The 21,387-nt window shown below is 42.6% G+C and overlaps 1 protein-coding gene across 1 annotated transcript in view; it reads right to left on the bottom strand.

Annotated features, from left to right (window-relative positions):
* WDR82 (WD repeat domain 82) overlaps window positions 1-21,387 on the bottom strand; it is a 37,337-nt gene that overhangs the window by 13,590 nt on the left and 2,360 nt on the right. Inside the window, exon 2 of the mRNA XM_060239973.1 lies at window positions 9,637-9,734. Within this exon, the coding sequence (XP_060095956.1) occupies window positions 9,637-9,734 (98 nt within the window). The remainder of the gene's footprint in view (window positions 1-9,636; window positions 9,735-21,387) is intronic.

Below are 21,387 nucleotides of genomic sequence, written 5' to 3' on the forward strand. Positions count from 1 at the left end.
CTAACTATAACGGGGTGCAAAACCTTCAAGAACAGACAAATTAGACATGCTTTGTGGAATTAATAATAATGTCTCAGGCTGCAGAAATTCACTTTTAAATGGGGAACTGCAAATAAGTCAATTGGTTTAGTAGAGAATGGTAATTAGAGTGCTAGAAAAAGAACAGTCCTTTGACCCAAGCAACCATAAGTTAAAAATACCCTAGAGTTAAGACAGAGAAGGAGCAAAATCTTTCTATAATCCTTTAGTTCTACAGAAGGACTCTACTCAAGTAGGGGTTTCCAGTTAATCATTGATGATTATTCTCTGTACAGTCACCAAGAAGCTGGCAGGCACATTTTAAGAACAATTTTGCTGCCAAACATGGATAACTGACATGTAGGTCTGAAAAGTCAATTCTCCCCTTTCCAACAAACACCAATGAGCAGATCATCAATTCTTTACTCCAGAATATGTTACATAACAGATATATTACTAGTTTCTAAGTAGAAACCATTACCTGGCACCATCTAAGGCAGGCGGGAATCTCTTCCTTTTAGCAGACAGAGCTCTGTCCCAGGCAAGGCAGTGGCCTGTACAGTTATCTCCTGTACCGGGTGGTATCATAGACCCTCAAACTGTACAAACTACTACCTCAGTCTGGAATCAGGCAGGCAGAATCAGGCTTCAAACACTTGTGGAATTCTTCACAAAGGACACTGTCATCAGATTCAAACAGCAGTTCAGAAGCACCTAAAAATTCACGTGTACCTACCAGCTGTTGCAAACTGAAAGTTCACTTGGCCTATTTTCCTGTTCCTTTTTCAGATAAAGTATTCTACATGCACATTAACTGCACCCACCTTTCTGGAGAAGCACACAAGTTTGTGCTCCTCAAGGGACTCCAACTTACAATGAAATCGCCTCCAGGGGAATAGCTCAGAACATCATGGTCACTATGAGGCTCTCTAATAATAATAATAATAATAATATTTTATTATCTAAGAAAATTCTAGTCCCAACACATGTAGGACATAATCTTGATCTGGTTCCCTTTGTGCATATGATCTGGTATTGGGGGAGATTTCTACTCTGCCTGTGTTGCAGACTGACCATCACACAGTGAAGTTTAGGCTGAGAGTCAGAATTTCTATGGGGGGGGGCAGAGCGGATGGCTCGCTGATGGATTCCTGATGACTGTTGGGGAGTTTCTGGTTGAGAAGTGTTGTGCCCCTGTCAAACTGTGGTCAATACATGAAACACAAAAATGACCTGGGTGGCTGACATGATCACTACACTACTCTTCTGCAAAATTTGGAAAGTTCCATATTTCAAGCTTGAAATAACGAAGCAGTTTGGTGGACACCACAAATGGAGGAAAACTCAATGTAAATTCGATTAAACACAAGTGAGAGCATGTTGTGCTTCTTCTGGGGCAGCGATGGTGGCAAAGTAAGCTCACTTTTCAGCAGCCATCAGGTCTGCACAATGCTACCTGCAAAGGTTTTTCTATATTGTGAGGGGACTTGTATTTTAAGTCTCAAAGGACGTTGATGTGGAAGATTTGCGAGCTGTGACTCCCTTGCTAAGCCTTTTGAGGATAAAATCACTCATCTGTTGAAATACTGCCCGCCAAATTTACAATAGAGGTCAGTCTCAGGATGAAGGTGATCACAGTTGCTTTGATAAATTTCAGCTGGCAAGGCCTAATGAAGCAGATAAGCTGCTCAAAAGAGTGTGGCCCACCACATCTAGACATGACCCTCATGGCTTACAATTTTGCTGCAAGGGGCTCACCAAATGAGACCAGGTGATTACAGAGATGTGAAATTTTGAAGCCACAGATAAAAATGCCTCCCTACCCCAGCAATTTTGGAAAAAATGGAAATATATGCAATACTTAATTTCCTATCAAATTGGAACAATTTTTACTGATTTATCAATAAGAATCACATTAACTGCAACTTAGCGTTACATTAACCGTAACTGAGCCCGCTTGTGGGGAGAGCAGGATATAAATCTAATAATTTTTTTTAAAAAATTAAAAACAGTGAGCATATATAATTGTACTATTTGGCACATTTATGGAATTTATAAGCATGAATACCCTCATTTTATGTAAGAAAAATGGTAAGTATAGCCACTGCTTGAGAAAGAGTTCTTAACTGCTGCATTCGATGCTACCATAGCACACATATCTTTAATTTTTGCCATTTGAGAAGCAGGAAAAACTAAACATTAAAGGCGGAGGGGGCTTCAAGAGCTACACAATATATGTGAAAGAGCCACAGTTTGGCCACCCCTGTTCTATAGTAAGCAAAAGTTTATTTGGACAAAAACTCTCTCATAGGATCAACGATAAGTAGGACTAGCAGCATATTTGAATATTAAATAAAGCTTTGTAACACTGAAGACACCAAACTCTTTAATAATGTATAACCATTAAAGACAAAGAACATTAATTGTTGCCAAAACTAAAATCTTGTATATGTCTATAGAATGTGGGGTTCTTTTTCAGGGCTCCCCAGAAGTCCTCATATTTTTCATCTTGTACATTTAGAATAGTGAAAGTTTTTTTCTCACTGAAAAGGAAAAAGTATTTCATAGGAGGTTTTTCCCCAGTGCTACTCCAAATTGCCCAATTTTTTCACTGAAAAAATTGCAAGAATTTTTCATGCTATGTATTTTGAATGTGAAAAACCTTGTGGCATAAGAAGCATTTTCATTCACTGTAAGAGAAAATACTTCATATGTGTTTCTTTCCCACCTGCCCCACCTTGTAGGATGGGAATGGGAAAGACACACAGTGTTCCTAATTTTTCTTTTGTTTTCCCAAGGCCATCACATCTCTAGGTATTTATAAATGCCTAATTAAAGAATGGATACTTCCAGTTGCTTTGAAAAATGTGATTGAGAACATCCTCCCAAAAACACAACTCTGGATTCAACCTTGAGTGGTCTGAGACCTGCATATCTATGGGATTGCCTCCTCTGATATGTCCCCAGGAGAGTGTTGCATTCTGCTGAAAACAATCTACTGGTGATCCCTGGTCCCAAAGATATCCAGCTGTCCTGAACCAGAGTCAGAACTTTTTTGGTCCTGGCTCCAACCTGGTGGAACTCTCTGCTGAACACCATCAGGGCCCTATGGGATTTCATGGAATTCCACAGGGCCTGTAAGGCAGATATGTTCTGCCAGGCTTTCGGTTGAGGACAGCAATGGTTTCCATCATGGCTGGTGCCCTCCTCCTTTCTTCCAACTTTTTTTGTTTCTGCCTTCTCCTTACCTTGCCCGCAAGGCAGCAACACAGTCCTGAATGGGCTTAAGATCATTTTATCATTTTAAGAAGATAAGGAATGACTTAGTTATTAATTTTAATTTATTAATTTAATTTTAACAACATTATGTTTGATGCTTTTAAAATTCTGCTGTACATTCCCCAGAGCCCTGTGTTCTCAAGTACTGGGTGATCTATAAAGTATAAACAAACCAGTTTAAACATCTATTGAATAATGTCCATTCTCAAACAAGGTGCTTGATTGTGATAGCCACACAACTTCATGCTGCCTCAAAGGAGAATGATTACTTAGTCATATTTCAATCCAAATCCAGGTTTGGTTTTGAGACCTGATCACCCTGACTTGCAATCTTTGCCAAGACAGTGAGGAGAAGAGGTAGCATTATGAATTGGCTTAATTTTACAGGGAACATTGGTCCCAACATTAATCTAAGAAGCACCATTGTGGAAGAACAGTTTTTTCTTTGCATTCCAAATAATACAAGTAAAGTGATACAGTGATTTACGTTATACCAGTATCTGTTGTAACCTGAGAAATTCCAGCTGCCATTCTTCAATGAGAAGAAACTGAATAATTTAAACTAGATATTGATTCCAGGTTAACTTATCAACTGAGATCTTTAACAGTCTACATGTTTAACTCATGATAGGTAAACACTGCTAACCAACTACCATAGCTTAACAGGCAATTGACTTTTTCTTAGTAAACCAAAAAGTTCTCTAATGCAACCTTGTTCGATATGCAGACTCACATACCCAGGGCTTTTTTTGTAGCAGGAACTCCTTTGCATATTAGGCCACACATCCCTGATGTAGCCAATCCTCCAAAAAGATGATGAAGAAGATATTGGATTTATATCCCGCCCTCCACTCCTAATCTCAGAGTGCCAGAACGGCTCACAATCTCCTTTATCTTCCTCCCCCACAACAGACACCCTGTGAGGTGGGTGGGGCTGAGAGGGCTCTCACAGCTGCTGCCCTTTCAAGGACAACCTCTGCCAGAGCTATGGCTGACCCAAGGCCATGCTAGCAGGTGCAAGTGGAGGAGTGGGGAATCAAATCTGGTTCTCCCAGATAAGAGTCCATGCACTTAACCACTACACCAAACTGGCTCTTATTACAGGGCCAACTGTAAGCTCTTGGAGGACTGGCTACATCAGGGGTGTGTGACCTAATATGTAAAGCAGTTCCTGCTACAAAGAAAGCCCCACACATATCACATAGTCCTGCTCTAGACCACTGAAGTTTAAAGTTTTAAACTCAAGCAATGTTTTGTAAGACAATAACACCCTCCTTGTATATTAATACTGCGTTTTCAATAATCTTGAGTCAATCTCTTGATAAATGACCCCAGAATCTACCCTCTCCCTACTTTTTTATACGTACAACTACCTCAACATTTTCTCATGTTACATGTTTGACCTGATAATAGCCACTGTACTTTTCCTCAAGGAGTAATTCTCTCACCAATGTTGTTTAACATCTATATGCATCCCCTTATCCAGCTGCTGTGTAATTTTGGGCTGGGATGTCAGTATGCTGATGACACCCAACTGCATCTGCTGATGGACAGCTGGCTGGATACTGCCCTAGCAAATCTGGCTGAGGAACTGAAGGCCTTGGTGGGATGGTTGAAACAGAGCTGGCTGAGACTGAACCCAAGATGTTCTGTGGCTGGGTAGGGGAGAAAGGAGTGCCATCTCCTGCCTCTCGACGGTGTGCCTTGAACACCTGTGCAGATTGCCAAGAGCCTGGGTGTGTTTCTGGATGCCTCCTTATCAATGGAGCCCCAGATCACAACTGTTGCCAGTCTGGCATTTTTTCAGCTATTTCAGGCCAGGCAACTGGCCCCCTTCCTGTCTTGCCCTGATCTAGCCACAGTAATCTATGCAATGCCCATTTCCAAGCTAGACTAGAGTAACGCACTCTACACAGGGCTACCCTTGAGGTTGATCTGGAAATTACAACTGGTCCAGAATGCAGCAGCATGGATTCTTAACGGAACCCCAAGTACAGTGCATTGCCAGCTGCACTGGCTTCAAGTTGACCAAATCAAGTTCAAGGTTCTGGTATTAACCTTCAAGACCCTAAATGGTCTGGGACCAATGTACCTTCAGGACTGCATCTCCTGGTATACCCCCAGAAGAGCATTATGCTTGAGAAAAACCTACTGGTTATCCCTGGCCCAAAAAATATCTGGTTGTCCTCAACCAGGCCTAGGCCTTTTATGAATCTAGACCTAGTGGAACTCTTTACCAAATGTCATTCATGTCCTGAGGGACTTAATGCAGTTCTGCAGGATCTGTAAGGCAGAGATGTTCCGCCAGGCCTACGGTTGAGGACAGCAAACATTTCCACCTTGCCTGGGGGTTCTCCCGTTCTCTCCTTTGCATCCCTCAACAGAGTAATGTTGATGTATTTTAATATCATCTGAAATTATTATCTTGTTACTGTTTTAATTATTTAACTTAATTTGAATGTGTGTATTGAAATTTGTTCACTGCCCTGAGCCTTGTTTTCAGGAGATGGTGATCGATAAGTCAAAATTAAAAATAAATACTCAAACTGTAAACAGTAGCAGGTATGAAACAGAATTTTATACACAACTTAAAATTGACAAAACACAGGTCCTTCCTTCAAGCATCTCAACCTGGGATGAGAATTTTGAGAAATATATTAACCAGATACCAACTGTAGGAGACTAGCCCCATTAATAAAAGCTGAAAGCACAATATGATGATTCTATACCCTTACTACATATTCAAATTCACCTTTATGATATGCATAAAACTGGTGTCGTGGTATTTTTTACCAGATCCATACTAGTGCTCATTAACACAAGAGTTTTCAAACGTCACATTCAAGAGAGAAACTGGGAGGGGGAGCACTCCCAAGGCCAAAACAGAAAATTCTGGCAGTTCTACAAAAAGAGCTACCAGAATTTTTCTTCCCTTTCAACAGCAGTTGTGTGAAGGCCCAATCAGGACCACAACATACTTTTTGGGCAAAGTTATAGAGAGGGAAGTGGCAGCACAATTACAGGGGTTCTCGGATGACACTTCCGTGTTAAGAGCCATTTCAATTCGGCTTCCGCCTGGGCCACGGGACAGAGACAGTGCTGTTGCTATTAGATCTGTTGGCTACATTTGATAGTTGACCACCAGCTACTGTCTCGCTGCCTCACCGACACAGGGATTCAGGGGTCTGCCCTTCAATGGCTTACCTCTTTTCTCCAAGGCCAGGAGGCTATAGGAGAGCAGTCTTCTCGGAGGCACCCACTCATATGTGGTGTGCCTCAGGGGGCGGTTCTCTCCCCAATGTTATTTAACATCTATATGTGCCCCTTTGCCCAGATTGTTCAGAGATATGCCGATGACACCCAGCTCTATCTATTGATGGGAGGCCAATCTGGCTGCGCCCCGGAAAATCTGGACCTGGCACTGCAAGCTGAGGTGAAATGGCTCAGGCAGAGTCAACTGAAACTGAATCTATTGAATCCTGTGCCTAGGTAGCGGCATTTAGGAAGAGAGAGATCCCTTTGCTGACCTTTTATGGGTGCCTTTAGCACCAACTTTGAGGGTTAAGAGCTTAGGGGTCTCAACTGACAATGGAGGCCCAAACAGCAGCCAAATCTGCATTTTATCATCTTAGGCGGATAAGGCAGTTGGTTCCATACCTGGAGCGCAGTGACCTGGCAACAGTGATCCATGCAACGGTCACCTCAAGATTAGACTACTGTAACACCCTCTACATAGGGCTGCCCCTGACGCAAACCCAGAAGCTGTAACTGGTGCAAAACACAGCAGCCAGGTTGTTATTGGAGCTACCTCTACAGGAGCACATTCAGCCTGCGCTGGTGACACTGCACTGGTTGCCTACAGCATTCCGGGTTTGCTTCAAGGTGCTGGTTATGACCTTTAAATCAGGGGTATCAAACATGCAGTTCAGGGGTCGAATCAGGCCCTGGAGGGCTCCTATCAGGCCCCCGAGAAACTGGCTGTCATCTGCTTCCTTCTCCCTATATCTTGCTTCCTTCTGCATCACGACTTGCTTTGCAAGGCTTGCTCAATTGCACAGGAGTTACAGAGCAAAGCCTCTATTTTCTCCACTGGCTGAGGCTCCTCCCTTGGGGAGGAAGAGGGGAGGAATAGCTTGCTTTGCCAGGTTCTCTCAACTGCACAGCAGAGCTACTGAGCCAAGCCTTTTCCCCTTCTATTGGCTGAGGCTCCCCTCCAGTCTCCTGGGGAAGGAATGAAAGAGCTGCAGCTTCCTTTGCCCAGTTCCCTGGATCCCATGGGAGAAATACAAAGAAAGCATCTTTAAGACCAATGAGTACTAGCGTTTTAAGCATGCTTTACATTTTTAAAAAATATATATTTGTGTTTGTCCATGTTCTTTATCAAATTTATATCTCTGCTACATAATCTTAAATAGGTACATACATGGCCTGGCCTGACATGGCTCAGCCCAACCTGACATGGCTTGGCCCAACAAGGTCTCATTTATGTCAGATCTGGCCCTCGTAACAAATGAGGGCCAGATCCATACAAATGAGTTCGACACCCCTGCCCTATATGGTCAGGAACTTGCTTACCTCCAGGACCACCTTTCCCCATATGAGCCCCAGAGAGAACTAAGATCAAGTACTCAAAATCTTGTTGCGATCCCTGGGCCAAAAGACACTCAGCTGGCTACCACCAGAACAAGAGCTTTTTCGGTAGCAGCCCCTGCCCTCTGGAAAGCTCTCCCTGAAAATATCAGGGCCCTGCGGGACTTGCCACAATTCAGCAGGGACTGCAAAACAGAACTGTTTAAATTTGTTGTTCAGTCACACAGTCGAGTCCGACTCTGCGACCCCATGGACAAAGTCACACCAGGCCCTCCTGTCTTCCACCATCCTCCGAAGTCTGCTCAAATTCGTATTTGTTACATCAGTAACACTGTCCAGCCATCTCATCTTTTGACGTCCCCTTCTTTTGCCTTCTGTCTTTCCTAGCATCAGGATCTTCTCCAGGGAGTGCTCCCTTCTCATTTGGTGGCCAAAGTATTTGAGCTTCAGCAGCTGACCTTCCAGGGAACAGTCTGGGTTGATTTCCCTTAGGACTGACTGATTTGATCTTCTTGCAGTCCAAGGGACTCTCAAGAGTGTTCTCCAGCACCACATCTCAAAAGCATCTATTCTTCTGCACTCGGCCTTCCTTATGGTCCAGCTCTCACAGCCATACATTACTACTGGGAATATCATCGCTTTGTCTATACGGACTTTTGTTGACAGGCTGATGTCTCTACTTTTTATTGTACTGCCCAGGTTCGCCTTGTTATTTAAATTAGCTTTTAACAACTAACTGGGAATGCAACCACTATACCACAGCATTGAACAACACTACCATATGCAGTGTCAAAAATGAATTAATAATACCAATGGCATCTTGGATTTTAGGACTGAAACTGTATTGTATTGTATGTATATAATGCATTTTAATGATTTTATTGTAATTTATTTGAATAGTATATATCTTTATCTGTTGTGAGCCGCCCTGAGCCCGACAGGGGAGGGCAGGATATAAATATAATAAAATAAATAAATAAACATGAGGGGGAAAAGGTCAGGGAGTCAATCATCTTTGTTCCATGACTTTTTCCTGACTTGAAATTATCTAAATTACAACTCCATGGAGCATTCAGTTCAGGAAAAAAAATGAGGGGGGGGGGTTGCAGAAAAGCAATGCAATCCTCTTGCAACACAGCCCTGCATTACACCTGCGCACAACTTCTACTGAAAGACAAAAAGAGCTGGTCATTATTAACAGAGCTGGCCATCATGTATAGTTTATCCCTCATGCCAGTCTCAAGACAAATTCTGACATAAACATTTTTGCATCTGATGTGAACAACTGGTCTGATAAAAGGCACCACTTTCACATAGTCTGGGTCACTGGTTCTAAACAATTTAGCACAAATTCACTATAACATTTTGTAAGAGAAAAACTAAGGCTGCCATGCTAAATATACTTACCTGGAGGTCACATGGGAAATACCCAAATAAATATTGTAAGGATTGGGACTATGCCAGTAGCAAAGTTAACAGATGATTTCATCTCTTTTAAGAGATACTGAATTGCTGGTGTACTTATTTCACCCTAATCCACTGTTAAGAATTGGTTGAGGAATTTCTTTGAAAGTCACATTTAATACATTAAATCCTAAGAGCAGGAAAACATTCATTTACCACCTAAAAAGCTTTAGTGAATAAATAATTCAGTTTAGTCAAGAGCAATATTTTCCCCAAGCTCCAATAATATTATCTGACCCAGACATAGGACAAGCAGAGATTAGTAATGATGAATATATCACTTACCATCTATTTTATTGGAACTGTACACTACAGTGTTGGCAGCATGTGTGTATCTGATGAGATCCACTCCATACTTTTTACTGTACAATGTTCTCTTTGGTCTGCCAAGAGGAAATACAAGAACCATTATATCATCTGTTCCAACACAGCAACCCTGCCAATGCCAGCCATATCAAAGCCTTCAAAAAAAGAAACTGCATGCCATAAATCAATAAATCAGATAAGTGCTGAAGGAATGCTTTGACTTCAATTACAGAAAAATGAACAGTGAGTAATGCAACAGACTAACAAATCTTTATTAAATCCTGTTTAGGCAAATTAAAGATGCAGGATTAGCAATAGCTCTCACTGAACAAGAAAAAATAACAAAGTCCCAAATTATACCAGAACAGGGAACTTTCAAGAATTGCAGGGGAAGGACATCTCCCTAATTTCTCCCCACGATCAAAATGAGATCAGGAAAGAAAGAAAGAAAGTGGAGATCAGGGTGGGAAAAGAGGGTCAGGCAGCTTCCCCTACAAGGCAGTGAACTGAAGAGGGGTCAGAGCAAAGGGGAAGGAAGCTTGAAGCAGAAAGCTAGTTCCATGTACTCCTGCTCCAAGCATCCCTGCCCATCAGTGCAGAAAAGGGCAACTAGAATGATTGAAGGGTTGGAACACTTTCCCTATGAAGGGTTAAAACTTGGGGCTCTTTAGGTTGGAGAAACGTCGACTGTGGGGTGACATGATAGAAGTTTACAAGATTATGCACGGGATAGAGAAGGTAGAGAAAGAAGTACTTTTCTCCCTTTCTCACAATACAAGAACTTGTGGGCATTCAATGAAATTGCTGAGCAGTCGGGTTAAAACTGATAAAAGGAAGTACTTCTTCACCCAAAGGGTGATTAATATGTGGAATTCACTGCCACAGGAGGTAGTGGCGGCTACAAGCATAGACAGCTTCAAGAGGGGATTGGATAAACATATGGAGCAGAAGTCCATCAGTGGCTATTAGTGGAACTCTCTGTCTGGGGCAGTGATGCTCTGTATTCTTGTGCTTGGGGGGGGGCACAGTGGAAGGGCTTCTAGCCCCACTGGTGGACCTCTTGATGGCACTTGGTTTTTTTGGCCACTGTGTGACACAGGGTGTTGGACTGGATGGGCCATTGGCCTGATCCAACATGGCTTCTCATGTTCTTACCAGCTGATCAGGTAGTCTGGGCTGCTTCCTCAAAGAATTTTGACCTCTGGGAGTGAGTGACCTTCACAAATCCTAAGATCCTGCCAACATTCATCATGGTTAGTGAACCAAAAAGATTCTTAAAAGGACCACAAGGTGTACTGGCCATTTTTCCCCAACAGCCATTGCTATACTATAACCAGCATCCTGATTGTAATATATTGTGGAGAGCCAGTTTGGTGCAGTGGTTGAGTGCCTGGACTCTAATCTGGGAGAACCGGGTTTGATTCCCCACTCCTCCACTTGCAGCTGCTGGAATGGCCTTGAGTCAGCCATAGCTACTGCAGAAGTTGTCCTTGAAAGGGCAGCTGCTGTGAGAGCACTCTCAGTCCCATCCACCTCACAGGGTGTCTGTTGTGGGGGAGGACGGTAAAGGAGATTGTGACCGCTCTGAGACTCTGAGTGGAGGGCGGGATATAAATCCAATATCTTCTTATCTTCTTCCAATTTTAAAAGATTTTAAGACAAACTGAGTGAACATTTGGCACTGATTTTACAATATTTTCATGTGCTACTTTTAACAATCTTTCCTGTAATGGAGCACAACTGCAGAAGATCTGCAGTACCTTAGGGATTAGATTGAATATATCTAAGAATCTACTACTGCTGCCTGGGGAACAGATTTCTGTAAATCTCCTTGCTAAGGCAGGAAGCTCAGTAATGCTGAAACATCCCATAGGCTACTTGCCTGCTTGAAAGCCCAGCCCTGCTACTTCAGTCCAATGAAACCCTGAAAAAACCTGCATTTCACATAGCAGACCCAGAAGCAATGAACAAAATGCATCCTGCTGAGTAGAAAAGACCTAACTATGTATCCTTTGTAGACTGCCTACTCCAAAGCTCAGCGCAACACAGAAATCATAAATCCCTCCTAAAGAATGTGGAAATGGGAAGGGTTGGGATAACCACAAGCAATGCAAAGCTACTGAACCAAACCTATAACTGTGAACCCCTTCTTAGGAAACCTGTATGCAAACCTCTCATTCTAAGCTATCAACATAGTATTTCAGTTTGTAGTAATCATGACAAGATGATCTTCCAATCAGCCTCTTTTTTAAAAAAAAATCAGAGCTGCATATGGCAGGATGAAAGATTATGAGCATCGTTATGAGCATCAGATTTTTCCCTGTGTCTTTTACACTGAAGCCTATCTTTCCAGACATTACACATGATAAATCTTTTAGCTGTCAGATTATACTATTTAAGCAATTAACACTAAAAATGGTATTTTATTTCCAAACATTTTGGATCCTCACCATGAAACAGGTAGTGGTAGCAGAAATTAAAAGAATTTTCTACCTGAAGGACCGTCTCTCCCCATATGAACCCCAGAGAGCACTGAGGTCAGTGTGGAAGAACCAACTGACTATCCCCGGGCCGAAGGAGGCAAAATTAAAGAATACTCGCACATGGGCCTTCTCCACTGCAGCTCCACACCTATGGAACCAGCTCCTGGAGGAAGTGCAGGCCCTGCAGAGCCTTGAACAGTTCCACCAGGCCTGCAAGACCTTCCTCTTTAGGATAGCCTTTACCTGACTGAATGATTGATGGACTCGTCTTAAGTGATTCCGCCATCATACATACTTGCATCTAATAGAATAGCACCAGAAATGTTAATTTTAAATTGGAATGTTTTATGTTGAATGTTGATTTTAAAATTGTTATATAACTGATTGTATAGATTGATTATGTTGTTAGCTGCCCTGAGCCTGCTTCGGTGGGGAGGGTGGGATATAAATAAAATGTTATTATTATTATAACTGAAATGCTGTTCTGTGTCACTTATATTACACCTAGAATCAGGGCCGGCCCTAGAGTGTGCAGCACCCCAGGCAGACGTGCCACGCCCTGGGCTGCCCCTCCCCTCTTTTTTTATTTGCAGCGCCACAACATGGCACCTTGCTTCAGCCCCCCTGCCGCTGCCACTTTTAGCATTTTCTGAGTGTCTTCCGCCCAGAGGATGCTCAGAGAGTGATACAGAAACTGTGTGCTAGCCAGAAGCCCTCACAGGTGGCAAAATTTGGATATTTGCCTATGGTACTGGGCCGGGAGGGCCCAATTTGGCACCCTCCCCAGCCCGGTGCCCTAGGCAGATGCCTAATTTACCTAGGGGGAGGTCTGGCCCTGCCTAGAATGCAAGAATTACTCCCCCACTGGGACATTATACCTCTAACAAACCGTCACAAATCCAGAATAAAAAAGCCAGGTGCACTGGAAATACTATGCACCAATTCCACACTACCATATCTGCATATGGCCTGAGGAAGATACACTTGAAATATGAACTCAAAGCTTTAAAACTTAGATCCAACAAAAGAAAGCCCGGGCAGATGATAGTGTCGGTGATGTTGTTCCATGGTTTGTTCCTCACGCTGCCAAGGCCAAACAATTTAAGCAGTAAGTGTACTGGACTGGCACTCCCTATTGTAAGGTTTTGACAACTGCTGACCCAAAGCATCGTAGTGCGTATGAATATGGCCAAGGTTTATTGGAAACAACAGGAATGATCTTCTGCCGAAAGGCCACTGCCAAGAATGGTTTGAATACAAAAGATGGTGATTATTTATAGGAAACAAAAATTAAGCCCTCCCCAGTGTCCGTTATAGTACCCAGGCTTTGGTGTAAATGCAAGACATCTTGCCTGCGTCTTCAAGGTTAAATGCATTCCCTGTTGGTATTCTAAGTCATTGCTGTAACTACCAGATAAGCCAACTCCCCAGCAATAGCCTCCCTCCTGCGCAGCTTGGAAAATTATGGTTACAAGCAAGCACACAAAGTAGACACTACAATACCTGTTGGGTAGATTTATGAATACATGAAAAATGTAACATACTGTCAGGGATGAGATTCAGCTTTCTTCTGCTAACTGGGTAGCCTTTGGGTAGCATGTCACTCTTCTGATGTGGTAAATAAACTTTTATTATAATGCCATTATCCAACCTTATTACTTTTTGATACTTTACCTTTAATAAGGATGGGCACGGAACACGAAAATGGTGGTTTGTGTTGGTTCATGTGATTGCCTGAACTAGAGGTTCATTTCATTTTCTGATTCGTATAGTTGTCCAAACCAATTCATGAGGTGTAAAACTCACTGTGAGTCTTCAGCAGGCTTTCCTCCACCTACTCGCCAAGTTTGGGAAAGACTGGATTCGAAGTGTCCAAGTTATAGCCCCCCCCCAAAAGCAGGTGCCCCCATGAAAGCTCAGCTTCAGCTCTCAAGACAACTAACTCTTCTTTGTCCATGAGGCAAAGTGGAAGCAGTGGAGTCAGGGTGTATGCTCCCACAGAGCAGAATGGGAGCTCTGTGGCTCCCAAAGCTGCTAATCAAGCTATGGACAACTACAATGAGTATTTCTATGGCTTTCAGAAGTCCATATCCAACATTGCCTAGGAATTGAATGAATCAGCACCAGGCTTTCTGTGAAAACAAACCAAATGATTCTCCAAGGAAAAAAGACAGTTCATTTTCCAGCTCTGGCACGGCATGAGCCAACAAACTGGTTTGAAATTAACCACAAATCAGCCTGCACAAACTGTGATTCATGGATCAGTTCATGACTATTCTTATTTGATAGGCTTACATCTCAAATAATGAACTGTGATTGAGGCAGGTCTGTGCCTCTATAAAATTCTACTTCAGAAATAGGCACCTAGGCACACTGAAAGTTGAAACAGAAATCAATTTTATTAGAATAAACAGGCAGGGAATGGAAAACTATATTTACAAGTGAGTTTAGGTTAGGATTGGTAGAGAGAGGTTTAAAGATATATCCAAAATTGCTTTTTACAACGCTAGAGATATTTAGAGACCATATTTTTCCTTAGTTTACTTTGGCTTGCTGCTGTTAAAGATGTTTCACTGGTTATACTATGATACAGATATTGCTAGAGTGCTTCTTAAGCTTGTTACTGGTTGGACACACAGACATATTATTATGGCTTAAACCTATGTTTATAGGCAAGGGGCTTTCCTAATAACCCCACTTCCTCTGGCCAGATTGTTCTTCTCTTCCCCTTAAAAGCTATACTTGCTGAGGGACCTCTGGAAGAGGCCACGTGATCAAGTCCATTATGGGTTGTGTCGGCTCCACACGATCTAGAGCAGGGGTGTCACACATGCAGCCCGCGGTCCAGATGAGGCCCGCAGAGGGCTCCAATCAGGCTCTCCAGCAACTGGCTGTCATCTGCTTCATTTTCCCTTGCCAGCTTTTTTCGATCGCCATTTTGTGTTTCTCCTCCCGACAGGCCAGAGCAGCAAAGCAACCTTTCCCTCTCCCCCCTCCCTTTTCCCAAAGGGAGGAGGAGGGAGGAGCAGCCTCAGCCAATGAGGGAACTTGGCTCTATAGCTCTGCTGTGTGATTAAGTTTGCCAGGCTCAATTAATTAGGGGAGGGACAGTGGCTCAGTGGTAGAGCACCTGCTTGGGAAGCAGAAGGTCCCAGGTTCAATCCCTGGCATCTCCAAAAAAGGGTCCAGGCAAATAGGTGTGAAAAACCTCAGCTTGAGACCCTGGAGAGCCGCTGCCAGTCTGAGAAGACAATACTGACTTTGATGGACCAAAGGTCTGATTCAGTATAAGGCAGCTTCATATGTTCATATGTAATCATTCTGTAGAGCTACTGAGACAAGCCTCTTTTCCTTCTAATTAATGGCTGAGGCTCCTCCCCTCCTCCTGCCCTGGGGAAGGAGAGAAAGAGCCAGAGCTTCCTTTGCCAGTCCCCGCCATCAGGAGAGCTACAAAGAATGCTTTTAAGACTAGCAACGTTTTAGTGAAAGTATGAGCTTTTTGCCTTGCTAGAGAGAGAGAGAGAGAGTGTGTTTTGTTGGGGTTGTAACTGGATTCCCCTCCTCTTTTTCACTGTACTCATGCCCAAAATATCAGCATTAGGCTGAGAGTGTGTTCCACCCCAGGTTTACCCAGCAAATTTTCCTTATTTTTTCTTTCACATTTTCGTTTGATTGGGGGTCTTGAATTTAGACTTCCCAGGCAGTCAGCTGACACTGACCACTGTACATGGCTGCCTCTCTGTTCTTGTTTTTTTGGGGCGAAGTTGTTTGGTTTTTTTAGTTGTAGTCATTTTTCTGGGGGAAATCACAGTTTTGTAGACAAGCACATAGCCCCCAGTCTGTGCCATGGTGCCTTCACATGTTCTTGACTAGTACTTGAAGCAACTTCTGTACAAAAGCTCACAATGCCCAGCTGCTTCATGTTCCTCTGGGTATCAGGCTCAAAGCATTGACCATGAGATGTCTGTAATGAATATCAATGAATCAAAAGTAGGTTTGCAACTTACAGATGTGCACACCTGAACAGCACATATTCAAGACTGGTACAGCACAGACATTGTCTGCAATTTTTGATGCAATAATTCATAGCAAGAGGTGACATTTATCAGAGACTGTAAAACAAAATATTCCAAGTGTGCTAATATTTTAAGCATGTTTTATTTTAAGCAAAAAAAATTATTTAATTGTGTGTCTGTGCCCGTTATAAAGTTTATATGTCCACTACCTGGCATTACATTTTATGATACACATGGCTCGGCCCGACAAGGTCTCATTTATGTCAAATCCAGTCCTCATAGCAAATGAGTTCGACACCCCTGATCTAGAGGCTGCAGCACCCCAAAGAGTTACTAGATCTGACAGGAATCCCCCTGACTCCTCAGCAGCCATCAGAGTCGTTCTACAGGCTAATTGTGCTTAGACAGAATGGCTGCCACCATCACGACAATGTCTCCTTGGGCTTTCATTTTACAACAGAAAAGACAGAAATAAAAAGGAACATAGACAGACAAAAAAGTAGGTATAGAAAGACAGTGAAACAAAGAATGTAACCAAAGATGCAGTCTAAATCTACCTTGATCTCTCTGCGAGGCAGGAAAGGAAATGGAAGATGGGGGTGGTTCCCACAGAGAAGACAGGGAGAAGTTTGTCCTGCCTCCCTAACTGGATGGTGGGAAACACCCATACAAGATGCTCTCCACCTCAGAGGGAGAATGGCTAATTCTCCACTCAAGCAGTGTTTCTGTTTTTCACACCAGGAGATTTCTTTCCACTCCTGGAATAGATGGGGTTCTGACTCTTTTGTCAGACTCAGTTTCTCCACCCCAAGTCTGTTGGTTGCACAACATACTCCTCTGCTATAGATGGGGCTTAAAAGCCCCTTTTTCTTCAGAGTCTCTTATCAGGAGTTTTCTGTTCACTCTGCTCCCTAGCTCTTTCAACTGGCTGACTCCTTCCCACTTGAATTTTTTAAAATAGCTCCCTGTTCCATTCCACAGTAAGCTGCCTTCACCCAATCAGAATGAGCCCTATGAACTGTCAATCATTTTTCAGCTAGCTCACCCTTTCTCAAGCAGCATTGCTTAAAAGACTGCAATTGCTTGCTGTCAATCACACTAAGTTAGTAAAATTGTTACAGTATTTGAACAATTTTAACAGTGTTAAGTGAAAAAGCCTTAGTGTACATGGATATAACAAAAGAACACAAGTCTGGGGGGGGAGTGCGCAGAAAAGCATGTGGTCAAATGGCTAAATCTTCCCACCCAGCCATTTGACCACAGCTTTAAGGCAAGCCACTCTGAAATTCTGGATAATAGTAGGATGCTAATTAACAGGAACAGCATAAACAGATGTTCCAGAGTTAAAGAACATAATACACACCCACAGATTTTATTTCATTTACACAGACCTCATCTGGCCTCACCCACTTTCTAAACACACTTGGCAGGGACCACAAAAGGTGTTAGCATGAACCAGCTGGGGACCTCAGTACTAGACTCCCACCATAGTAATCCAGACTGTTTCCATTAAGATGATGAAAGAAGCGCAGCTGAGGCAAAGGTCACTATGTGGCTGAGGGAACTTCTCAAAGTAAGGAGAAAGGGCTTTGTAAACTAACCAAAGGCCACCCACCCTCCCAGACTTATAAGAACTGAATGTTCACAGCAGGTAAGAGCCAGGGAAAAGGGACTGGGGGAAGAGAGCTCACTAAAGCTGCTGAGTTTATACAATCTTGGAAGGGGGTTGAGAAGGTAGATTTCCAACACCTTTAATCCCCCCCTTCCAATCTAGCTCTTTAATCTTCATATTAACCATCCAATGTGGAGATTTGAACATGAGCGTCCCAGATCCTAGTTCAACACTAATGCCATATTTATGTTGTGCCTGATCTCCTTAGATTCACAGCAGCTAACAAAGAAACAAGTTGCAAATGCATGAAGTAATTCATTATCAAGACAAAACAGTGCATAAAAGAGTACAATCAGGTATGAAAAGATTTTTCTTTCTGTCCAGTTCTCTTTGTAATACAGCCATTTTCCATGCTTTCTTGAATGCAGAAAGTGAAGCCTTCTACCTGTTCTGGTAAGACATTAAAAAATATTGGTGCTGCAGGGGGAAAAAAAAAGCTTTGCAGCCTGACTGTTGCCAAACAGTTCTGAGAGAGGGCATCATAGGGAGAACACTTTCATGAGTGCCGGTAATAGTGAAAGTATTCAGGAATATGCAGTTCGATAACTGAGGGCCATTGGCCATAAAAGGCTTTAAGGTTAACCAGAACTTTGAACTGGGTCCAGAAGCAAATAAGTAACCAGTTCAGTTGACAGAGCAACATAGTTAATATGTTCCAGGTGAGTGACCCCAGACAGGATCTTGCTGCCACATTTTATACCAGTTTAAGCTTTTAGGTCTTCAAAAGCAACTCCATGTTGAGTGAGTTACACTATTCCAATCTGGAAGTTATCATGGCAGGGATCATGCAGAGTCTAAGGAGCCAGTTTGTGAGCAGGATGTAACTGAAAGAAAGTGCAGCTAGCAACAACAGTGACATTTATTCATCAGCAAAGTTACATCCAAGAACACCCTCAAGCTTGATGTGCTCTACTCAAGAAAACTGAATCGCATCTGAGGCTGGTAAATCTTCCTCTTTTAATGCACTGTTTTGTCTTGATAATGAATTACTTCATGCATTTGCAACTTGTTTGAAGCTGCCTTATACTGAATCAGACCCTTGGTCCATCAAAGTCAGTATTGTCTTCTCAATACTTCTTGTTTCTTTGTTAGCCGCTGTGAATCTAAGGGGATCAGGCACAACATAAATATGGTGTTAGTGTTGAACTAGGATCTGGGACGCTCATGTTCAAATCTCCACATAGTCATGAAAGCTTGCTGCATAACCTTGGGCTAGTCACACAAACTTCACCTAGCCTACCCAATTATTGTGGTCATAGAGGAGGTTACAAGCCACTCTGGGCCCCATTTATGAGGAAAGTGGAGTAAATAAATGCATCCTCTATCATGAAGGGAGGGAGTTTACAAATATGGGCTGCACAATTATCATCCTCAGCAATTTTCTAGAAACTCAAAAACAATATTGGAAATTTAGTTTATCCCTATGATGTATATCTGTCAACTAATCTAAAACTGAAGAGAAAAACATTGTGTTGGTTGTAGGCATGGGTTTTTGTGGATTTTCTTTGGCCTAACACCACCAAAGCTAGACTACTCCAAACAAAGGGACAGAAAAGTAGCTAAAAATACATCAACCCAAACCAACCCCCCCCCCCCCAAACAACAGGAATCAGTATTAAACAGTTCTACAAGTAAATGCAAATCTAATTTGTCAAAGAAGTGACTAGAGTTCAAAAAACATCAGAGCACATATGCTGGTCCAGAGATGTGAGGAAGAAAACTTTACTGTAGTTCATCTTTCTGCAGAGATTTTCTAAAGGTATGTAGTTTTATAAAGTCAACAACAATGTATGGATGCCATTATCAATACAATATCAGGAAACTAGGCATTTCAAAGTGTAATTAATGTTCTTCAGGTGATTATTCCTAGGAATTGTGAGAGAGCATGTGTATGTTTAATATTATTTAATCCACAAATACATAAAACCAACTTATAAACTCACTTGATGGGCTATACAGGTCAAATCAAAATTCTTATCTATGTCTCCTCTACCATAGTGCAAGCAAGCAGTATTGTAATCACCAATCAGACATGAACAAGTAATTCAAGTGATCAGATGTCCCCATAACAGTACTGGGACAAATACCTGAGCGAATGTGAACTGCAGAAGAAGGCCCTGAAGAACTCTACCACACTTTATGTGGGCAATCTGTCCTTTTACACCACAGAGGAACAAATCCATGAGCTCTTTTCCAAGTGTGACAAGCACATTGTCTTGGGGCTTGATAGGGTGAAGAAAACTCCTTGTGGCTTCTTGAGATGAAGAAAACTCCCTGAATCATGCTTGGTAACCTGCAGTTCAAGCTGCCCTTGAAGGCAGGGAACTTCTTCCAGGGTTATGTCCTCATTTGGCAATCACTGAGGCACATAGCCAAGGAATCCAGTAGTTGACAGAATCTCTGGATTAGGACAGGACACACAGTGGTCTGTGGGATTTGAATGGCTCTTTGCTCTCCTTGCTTTTCCAGTGTAGTAATTTTAGTGCTCTAGTTTGTCTATGTTTGAATCCTTTATTTTATTCTTTTTAAACAGATTCCAAAATACTGCATGTCTTGTAATTTCTGCTGCAGCCTGTAACTGCATTGTGTGAAAAGAGAATAAAGAATGAGGATTCTCTCTCTCTCTCAAAAAAAGTATTGGATATGTTTCCCAAGTATTTTTCTGGAAACCTCATTGTTGATAGGTATAATGGGGGGAGGGGTTGCTTCATCTCCCTTACTGTGAAATTATGAAATAAACTAATTCAGGGGTGTTGAACTCATTAGTTATGGGGGCCGGATCTGATATAAATGAGACCGTGTTGGGGCTGGGCCATGTGTGTACCTATTTAAAATTAGGTAGCAGAGATATAAACTTTATAAGGACACACAAACAAAAGTAAAGATTTAAAAAAAATTAAAACATGCTTAAAACATTAGCACTTCTTGGTCATAAAGGTTCTTTCTTTGTATTTTTCCCATGAGATCCAGAGAACTGGGCAAAGGAAGCTCTGGGTCTTTCCTTCCTTCCCTAGGGGGCCAGGAGGGGGAGCAGCCAACAGAAAGGAAAGAGGCTTGGCTCAGTAGCCCTGCTGTGCAATTGAGAAAGCCTAGCAAAGCAAGTTCTGCTCCCCCTTCCTCCCCAGGGGAAGAAGAGCCTTAGCCAATGGGGAAAATAGTTTTGCTCTGAAGCTCCTATATAAGCAAGCCTTGCAAAGCAAGCTGTTATTCAGAAGGAAGCAAGAGAGAGGGAGAAGGAAGGAAATGACAGCCTGTTGCTTGGAGGCCTGATAGGAGCCCTGTGGGGGCCTGATTCGGCCCCTGGGCCGAATGCTTGACACCCCTGTACTAATTTGTTTTAGTAACTCGTACAGGCATCAAATCTGTTATGCTTTCATTTTTTTCTAATGAGTACAATACTTTTAGCAGCCCCGTGGCACAGAGTGGTAAAGCTGCAGTACTGCAGTCCAAATTCTGCTCATGACCTGAGCTGGCTCCTGATGGAAGCTGGGTTCAGGTAGCCAGCTCATGGTTGACTCAGCCTTCCATCCTTCTGAGATTGGTAAAATGAGTACCCAGT

The sequence above is a fragment of the Heteronotia binoei genome, chromosome 5, assembly GCF_032191835.1.
Source record: "Heteronotia binoei isolate CCM8104 ecotype False Entrance Well chromosome 5, APGP_CSIRO_Hbin_v1, whole genome shotgun sequence".
NCBI classification, from domain to species: Eukaryota; Metazoa; Chordata; class Lepidosauria; order Squamata; family Gekkonidae; genus Heteronotia; species Heteronotia binoei.